General features: G+C 33.2%; 1 protein-coding gene across 1 annotated transcript; it reads right to left on the bottom strand.

The window, feature by feature from the left end:
* Positions 1 to 2008: 2008 nt before the first annotated feature.
* LOC133174817 (toll-like receptor 7) lies at positions 2009 to 8076 on the bottom strand. Its single transcript, XM_061309917.1, has 2 exons — positions 8036 to 8076; positions 2009 to 6228 (listed from the first exon to the last, which is right to left on the bottom strand). The coding sequence occupies exon 2, from the start codon at positions 6002 to 6004 to the stop codon at positions 2273 to 2275; it is 3732 nt and encodes a 1243-aa protein (XP_061165901.1). The 5' UTR covers positions 6005 to 6228; positions 8036 to 8076; the 3' UTR covers positions 2009 to 2272.
* Between the last annotated feature and the right edge of the window lie 1379 nt (positions 8077 to 9455).

Below are 9455 nucleotides of genomic sequence, written 5' to 3'. Positions count from 1 at the left end.
TTCCAACTTATTCCATACTCAGGAGCATACTCCGAGTACGATTAATTTTTAAACAGAGGGAGGCTACTGACAAATAAGTTAATATTACAGGGATTTCAAGAACTTCGTTTAAAGTCAGAATTTCGTAAGTTCTATGGTCATAATAATGACATTGTTAGCAAAGGTAACCTATCATTGGGTCATATTTTGGCAAACGTGTTTCATAACAATTGTTAGGCCTTTGTTTTTATACTGAACATGATTACCGAATGCTCCGTCTACCTGATCAATACATAAGGCTCAAAGCGGGTATGCCCGGTCAACAGGGGATGCTTACTCCTCCAAGGCACCCACCTCTGGAATTTCCAGGGTTTCCGTGTTTATGCCCTCTTCACAGATTTCTATTGTTTATAGATTTTTTTTAGATCGATCACTGTTAAATTCACTTTTTTCATTAGAACCGAAGTAAAATATATATATATATATATATATATCATTCCAGGCATCCATTTTTTGTGTGTCATATGTCCTTAAAGTTGCAATTTTTTCCAATTTCTGCATTTGACACAGATACATTTCCAGCATTATTTATCATGCTTTGTCATTCCTTATCAAATAGGGATTGTATTAAATTGTATTGCAAGTGCCCTTATTTTCTGGATGAGTGATAAGGTTTTAATAGTTTTGCAGAATCATTCAAAGCCCCTATACATCTAATATTAACCTGCATGGATTATACCACAAGGATACATTCTATAAATCATTCTGACTATTCCATAATAAGTGTATAGCGTCACCTAACGCTTACTAACTCTCTTCCTTGATAACTTGATAAAATGTGTAGGGATCAGTTAGATACAGATTCCTACTTCCAAATATGCTTCAAATCTTGCCAGGTGCATTTTCCCTTTCAAAATTATGAAGTAGCAAAAACTTTTTGATGGTGATTACTGGTGAAGATTTTGATATGTCACATTCCCAAGTACTCTATCGTGGAAAAATAAACCGAGTAACACTATTTTACTCTGGGTAACTCTTTTACTCTTTTGAAATTTCAATATAAAAGATTCAATATTATATATGAAAATTTCAGCCATCAATCTGCAATCTTTAAAACTTCTAAATATCCATCGAATCCATCGAACAGTTAAATAAATGATGAATATCATGGCAGTATCTTTGAAATTAACCAAAGAATATTTCCATATTTCTCCCAGCCTTCGGCACATCAAAAAGAAAATTGCGCTCTTTCGAGGAATTAAATCTAAATCCAGTGTCATTGTAGGCGTACGCAAGTTAAAATAACAGTATAGAATGTATTCCTGGGAGTTGAATTGTCAATTATTTAAGGAATTTCCAGGGGATGGGGGGGGGGAGGCGTGTTTTATGTCCTGTTCACAGAAGATCGATCACTGTCCAATTCGCTATCGTCACCTTTTTCATTAAGTAGGAATTTATAAATTTGTATATTTATTCGTTTTAACTAATTTTATTTTATTTTTTTAAAACATGTCAAATTAAAAGTAAAGATTTTGTGTTGTTATTTCTTTGGAGGAGGCATATAGTTGCCTTTGATTGTAATGGTACACTTTTTAGTAAAGTGGCTCACACTGAAGGGTGCTATATAACCTTTACTGCCCGCGCAGTGGTTTTGCTCGTGAGTGAAAGCCAAGGGAAATTGAACATAGTTCAACTCCAAAAGAACCTCATTTCTCAATTGCATTGAGAGCCATATTTTGTCCATGCAGGAAGCCCTTCACTAGCCTCCGGCTTTGGGACAATGATGCAGTCTTAGACTTAAGTTAAAATTCCAGACATTCGTAAAAAAGAATATTATAAACTGACAGTCAAAATTAAAATTAACAACATGAAAGAAAAATGATTTTTAAAACTTTTTAAATTTTATGTGCTTTCTATAATGAAATGTTATGACAATACATGAAATTCGGATTTAAGCTTTAAATTGCTTCAGGATCTTGAAGCCAGGTAACATTTTGCTTACGACGATTAATCTCATTTTCCTTTCGTAAGTTATTGACTCCAAATTGTACATATGGAATTAACATTTGTTGTTATGCCGACAAAAATTGAGTTTCGTATATTTACCTAAACTAAAAGAGAAAACAGAAAGAAAATATATTTAATAATTTAAGTAATTTTCACTCTCCTTTGACTTTCAGAATATACATTTAAAAAATCAAAATCTGAGCACCCAGAACAAATGAGTATTTCATTCATACGTGTAATAACGTAAAACTTTTTTGGTGAGCAATGAAAAGATATAAAGTATGAACTAAACATCATCGTCTAAGGAAATGTCTGTAAATTCAATTTGATAGTCTTCATCATTGACATAAGCATGATTATCGTTCTTAATAAACTTAACCGTCCTGTTTCCTGCATACCCATTTCCCATACCATTAACAATCCCATTATCGTCATATGCACAATGATTGATTTCAGCCACCACCCTCCTGGGCTCCCTTTCTTTCTGATGCTTATGGCGCACATTGTGTTTAATATCATCATCCTCTTGGTCATTCACATCAAGGATAGGAGCGTCAACTTCTGGTAAAGAGTTTAATAACTTCTTAATAAACCACTTCTCGTTCACTCTGAGAGTCACGTGAGTTTTGATGTAAAATCGAACTTCCTCGTCCATGGTTTCTAGGTCAGCATCCTCACCAATGATAACAATTAAATGATTACTTCGGACACGTAAAGACTTTTCACTGGCTATTCTGAATGTAAAAACTGACCACTCGTCTTCGAGGTGGTTACCAGAAAGAATGAACAATGTATGTAAGGAACTGTCAATAGCCTTTAAAATGTTTTCCTCTTTTGAAGCACCTGGTACAAAGTCCCGATCAGGCAGGCATAAGAAATATCCATTATTTTCTAATGTTGGTCTTAATTCATTCATAATATAGGGCATTTCACTATCGGAATAGGAAACAAAAGCATGTCTTTTGTACATGTCATTATTGAATCCCTCTTCCCCGTATGTTGCCTGAATAAAGTCTTTAATATCGGGAAGACTTTTAACTCTACCATGCTGGTCCTCATACTGTGGCATGGAGTATAGTAGTTTTTCATGAAATAGCGCCTGATTTGCGTCGATATATCGCCCTCTTTTAATATATCTCTGCATATCTTTTATCATTACTTGTTTCAAGACTACGTCATGACACACAACAATGGCGTAGTTGGTTCGTAGTTCTTTGATCTTTTCTTGCGCTTCATTCCAAGCTACTTTTAACAAGTCGTCTTCGATAAATTCGGGGGATAGAATTATCAGCATTCGCTTACTATGTTTTACAATGCTTGCAATGTTCTCCATATAGGTAAAACCAGCGACAAAATCTCTCATCATTTCACACACAACGTAATAATCTTTCTGAAATTCCAAGTACTTCACAACATTTTCCATCACCCATTCCGTCGTATCCGGGGCATGAAGAACCAAAACATCAATGATTTCTTTTCCATCCTTATCATCTTTATCAAATGGATGGATTCCAAAGTAAATATACAGTAAAACCTTTACTTCTAGCCTATAAACATACATCAAACACAGCAAAATGATGAGAAGTACCAGTATCAAGGAACTGGTGACGCTGGGTATGACTACATGCTTAACTGAGTCAAAGTCTTCTAAACAAACGAAATCTTCATCTGGAATTCGGATCAAAAAGTTACCCTTTTCTGCTTCATCATCTACATTACATGTGATGTCTGACACACGTTCCACAACATCGCTATTCTTTAGAACCCAGTGTTTTATCCATTTCGTATGACAGTCACATTTTAATGGATTGTTTATGAAATTCATGGACATCAGCCGCATATTTCTGAGTGCCCTAGGAAGAGAAACAAGGTAATTGGAATCCACATACAACGTACTAAGAAGAGTCATTTTACTTATGGCTCCATCACTAATTCTTGTTAACTGATTTTCGGATAAAAGAAGTTGTCTTATATTCGGTAGATACTGTAAATTTTCTTCATTGATCGTAGATATGTTATTATGCTGAAACCAGAGGTCGAGAATACCCTCCGGTAAAATTTTGGGCAAGTCCCGATATAGTCGATTTCGACAATCAACAATCGTTATGTGTGTTATCGATCTGGAATAACAAGTACAATTTGATGGGCAGTTTGTAATAGTTCTCTCACAATACGTATCTGATTCTTGTATTTTCAGCATGTTTTTCCCTTTAAATTCTTGGGGAGTGGAGCATTTCCAATCGTTGAAGAAATACTCCTTTCCATCAAGCAAACCATCCTTCTCGAGGATTGCCACAAGTCTACTAAGGTGTGTAATACCACAATCGCATCGAAGATGAGTTCCTTCTAAAATGATTTCAAAGTACTTTAAAATCAAGAGTAACTTTAATTTCATTCTACCTGATCTTTCCTTAAGTTCTCGTTGCTCTCCGAAAAATTCGATATTTAAGTTGTCTATTTTACTTCCAGTAAGATCAATTTTTCGGTTTCTATCGAGGATATTATCGAGAAGCAAGTTTGGATTTTTAACGATAACATTATAACTAAGATCATTTTTGGGCACGGAGCCTTTGACTAATTGTTCGGCTATCGAACTATATTCTAGATTATTCACATATTTAGTAAAGTTTGTGAAATGAATTTGCGTATATTTAAAGCTGGCCAGTTTGATGGCTCTAAGGTAGAATACTACGTCTGGTAGGTGGATCAATGGATTTTCGTCGAAATATAAAAATTCCAGTTTCGTCGAATAGAAAGGCCACTCCACATTTTCCAATGAAACTATATTATTATTTTGTAAATGCAACTCTTGCAAATTCTCCATGAATCTGAAAACATCTTTATGGATTCTCTCGATTCTGTTACGTGAAAAGTCCATATAGATTAATTCCTTGTTATCAATAAATAGATCCATCTGTATCTCTGTCAAATTATTAGAGTGGCAATCAAGATGCTTGAGCAAAGGAAGTTCTCGAAATAAAGAGGAAGGGAGTCTTTTTATGCTATTTAAACTTATATCAATGTGTTCAATCTGTTTCAATTTCTGAAACAAATTCTCTGGTAATTCCGTTAGTCCGTTTCCTGAGAATTTCAGTGCTTGTAGCCTGCCTTCGAATTCGTAGTTCTGTAAGATAGAAATATTATTCATGTTCAGATTAAGATATCTACGAAAATGATGCTTTTCTACAGTTATGTGTAAGGATTTAGCATAGTGATTGAGCAGATATTCCGAAGATGAAAGATTATAACTGAGTAAAGGAGATGAATCACTCCAAGGAAATTGAATTGGATTTTGAAGTCCCGTCAGTGAAAGTTCCAGAGAAACTAGATTAGGAAATTTCGCACTGAAATCGAATAAAGACGTATTGATCTTAACGTTCTGAATGGTCAAATCTTTCATATTTGGAAAGTCATGATTGCACTGAAACATGTTTATAATGTCTTCCAAGTCTGTCACATTATCTTGTGAAGCTTTATTAAATATCCATAGTGTTGTCACTTGTTTCATCAGGTTGCACATTGATTTGTTCGTGCCTTTACTTTCAATCGTTGGAAGATTTGTGTCCATCAAAAGCACGTGAAAAGGAAGAACCATGCTTCCGAGAATGTAAAAAGATTCTTCTGTCATCTGACATTTTATCACCTGGATATATGATATAATATTTGGCCTATGCCTACCGGTGTACGGTGTTATTTGTATTATAAGAGGCGTGTAGCACTGAAAGTTAAAAACACTTACAATAGAATCATCACTAAAGTTGTAGTGTTCCAAAATCCTTGTGCTATTCAAAAGACATTGATTCTTAATGGAACAGTTATTTTCTTTCAGTCCAAGGAACAATGATATGGAAACTGTTTTCAGGGGTTTATCATTTTGGCTGAGGAGATGGTTGTCAGTTATATTGGTCTTAGTGACTTTACACTCTGGTATGCAACCATTGCCCATTTCATTTCCATGTGCCATAAAAATATAAAACAAGGCCGCCAGAAATGTATTTAAAAATGAATACCAATACATGGCTGCGTAGAAATGCCAAAAGGCGAATTTTGTCCATTTATAAATCCTTTGCCCTCTTTGTATATAGATATTATATGATTTGGCGAAATTGTTTTGCTTTTCATGAAGTTGAAGATATCAAGGAGTGGTTTCTGCCTATTCACAAATAATTCGATTTCTCTCTAACTCCCTATCATGCTTGGATTCGAATATGTAGCCTGAAGTAGTGATCTGATTTATGGCATCTGGAAAAAATATAAAAAGATCTTTATTCTTACTCCTCTATTTTATGAATGATACAAATGATTTTTTTTTTTCGTAGTTGGAGCAAGTAATCTCAAGTACATTTAAATTACATGTTTGTTTTGTTTCAGAAAGTGGGGCAAATTATGGTGACCTTGAAACGACCTTGACTTAATTGAAAGGTGGGGATATACATTAACCTATTTCACAAACAATATTCCTTCATGATTTGTAATACAATGACTGAGGAACTTGCCAAAACAAGAAGTAAGATATATGTACATGACTAGACTCTGTCCTGATCGTCGAAATTACTCTGAAAAACTTTTATTTAGTTTACACATTATTCTTGTGATGGTCCTAAATACATGTACGCCCAGAAAAAAAGCTGACCTTAATACGTCGGATTTGTATATCAAACGAAAAAAGTTAATGAATATAATCCATGCGTCTTAAATCAATTACATAAGTATGACTACGAAGGACGTTACTTACTGTAAATGTCTTTAAGAAAAATACCTTAGCTTGTCGATTACTTTAATAAATTAATTACGCAATTAAATTATTTTAAAAGCAATTAGGCCTAAAGAGGTTCCATGACTGTGAGAGGTCTAATTCATTGACAAGATCACTTACCTTTAACAGGTTGACATAAGTGTGCGTCTTTCACATTCGTTGATACATCGAAGGTTGTAATAGGGGAATAATGTCTAGCACTTTTTTTAATGTCATTTTCACATCGTGTAACAGTTTGTCCATTCGTATTAAGACAATAAATTCTTTCCGCTTTAATACTCATCTGTGGTATATAGTTCCTGAAAACTTACCTTGAAAATCCATTTACTGTAGAATAATAACATAATATATAGGTCATCACAGAGTTAAATAATGACAAATGGCGGATCTTGACAAAGCGGAACAAATTTTGAAACCTGTAGAACGACTCGCCAGACGTGGGCCCATTACATCATTGGAAACGATGTTCTTGATCAATCAAACCTTTTATTGCACCTACAGCTGATATCATTTGAACTTTATAGATTTTAATATCAAAGATTATATAGCAGAGAGGCAACTATAATTTTCGTTATGATTCTGTTTGCAAATACATCATTTGGTTGGGTCTCAATATAAAAGACATGCATGGTTTCTACCAATTGCTTTGTTCAATCATATAAATGTAATATTTACATTGTAGGAGTTGAAATTACCTAATCTTACTTTTTAAAAATATATATATATAGCTCTTATTTATCTGCAGAGGCAAGGTAAAAAGTGATTGTGAAACAATTTGAATTAAGTCCAGGCCAGTACAAAGAGAGAATTAGTATTTCCTGTAAACATTCAGACCAGCGTTTTGCAATATCGTGTAAAAATCTGTGATTCAATTTTTTTTTTAGAAATCATTTGAGAATGAATTAAAACCCGGAAAACAATTGCATAGACATATTCAGTACGATAATGCCTTATCCTTATTCTGTAGATTTTTAGTTTTAATTTTAAAATGTAATTAGTATTCTGTCTTTAATTAGTGGAAAGGTAAGGTGATTCATAATTACACAGAGAGGATTACAAAGTGATAATATAATTACAGTAATAATACTGTATCAATATAACTTACAAAGAATATCTTAATCCCGACCAAAATTGTACATCTCAATATGATATTCAATACAAAACAAAAATGAAAAAAAATCATCCTGATTTTTTTATGCCTATTTGAAAGAAATTGGGTATGAAAATCAAGAAGATGTGAAATACTTGAAATCCTAAGAGTGGTGTGAAAATTACAGATATCTATCTACTCACAGAATTGAGATGAGTTGACATTTCCAATCAGTCAAGGATCAATTCCTGTAATAATAAGCATCCATTGTTAACAAATGACACAAAAGACAGCGCTATGCGTATAAACTATTAATAACCGGACTATTAACCCCTGCCGTTTAATTAAGCATATGTTTTGTGGACACGCTTGTTGGGTTTTTTTTCAAGAAATGGTATATATTCTTTTCATAATTGACTGGATTGAATTTGTTGTAGCTTAAGGCACTCAGACACGTGGGTAACTGACAATCATCACTGTGAATTGCCATTCAGATAGCATAAATATTTATCACAAGTAATACAGAATTACCCGAAAGACATACTATTTGAGCCTATTAATATATTTTATGCTTGTACAAAAAAGGAATATATCTGTGCCAGGAAGTTAAAATATTACGTATATTATATATGTATGAAGATATTCGTATTATCTTAAAGATAGCGAGAGTAATGAACCTCTTTGTTACATGTATTTTGATCCAAACCATTCTTTATAAGTAGCATAATTTTTTCGGGGAAAAAAACAGACTGATGTTCCTCTTTTTTGAATCCTTAACTTCGCAAATTAACATAAGTCAAAATAATGATAGTCTATGACGTTATTTGCATTAATATTCCCATGTTTGAAGTTATTCAGATCTAACATTGTGAAATTACTCTCTCATTAACAAATGATCTTGACTTTGAGATAGTATATTGAATAAAGTTCACAAAATTATTCATATATAGGAATGATTTCTATAGTCATTGAAAACAACATACATGAATTTGAAATTTAAAAAATCTTTGATTTGATAAAAGTAATAAATTAAAAAACCAAGAGCAAAAAATTATTTCTTTAAAAACAAAACTTAATATGAAGGGAAATCATACTCCTTGGAAGGTAAAATTTTAAAAAGTACATTTTAAATAAAATACATAGTTAACTATAAACATAATGATCAAATTTTAAATGGATGTAGGCTGCTGACAAATAAATTGATGCTGAAAAGATTTATACAATTCTATTTAAAGTCAGCATCTTATAATTATATTCTTCTTTTGGTCGTATTTTGGCTGATAAATTTCACAGTAATATAAAGGTCATTATTTGTATGCTAATTTTGACTGCGGATCACTACGACAAGACGATAACGCGCTCAAGGCAGTGTGACCAGTCGACAAGGGAAACTTACTCTTCCTAGGCACCTTATTTCACTTCTCCTTGTTTAGTCCTGTTTACGTTTCGTATTGTTTATGAAATGTATGGAGATAACGAACAGTCTTAAAGAACAAAAGTCCATTAAACAATACAAATTTTGGAGCAGAGCAAACACGGACCCCTAAAACATCAAAGGTGGGATCAGGTGCCATTGATCACAAGATTGATCACAACATTTTTGAAATGAATTATATTAGTTAC

The sequence above is a fragment of the Saccostrea echinata genome, unplaced genomic scaffold (assembly GCF_033153115.1).
Source record: "Saccostrea echinata isolate AGI-Se365-2 ecotype Australia unplaced genomic scaffold, CSIRO_AGI_Sech_v1 ptg000059l, whole genome shotgun sequence".
Classification (NCBI taxonomy): Eukaryota; Metazoa; Mollusca; class Bivalvia; order Ostreida; family Ostreidae; genus Saccostrea; species Saccostrea echinata.
Note: the sequence above shows the minus strand (reverse complement) of the source record. Positions and strands in the feature narration are given on the sequence as shown.

Excerpts from the sequence above, each read along its gene's own strand:
- LOC133174817 (XM_061309917.1), bottom strand. The coding sequence starts at position 6,004 with ATGTATTGGTATTCATTTTTAAATACATTTCTGGCGGCCTTGTTTTAT.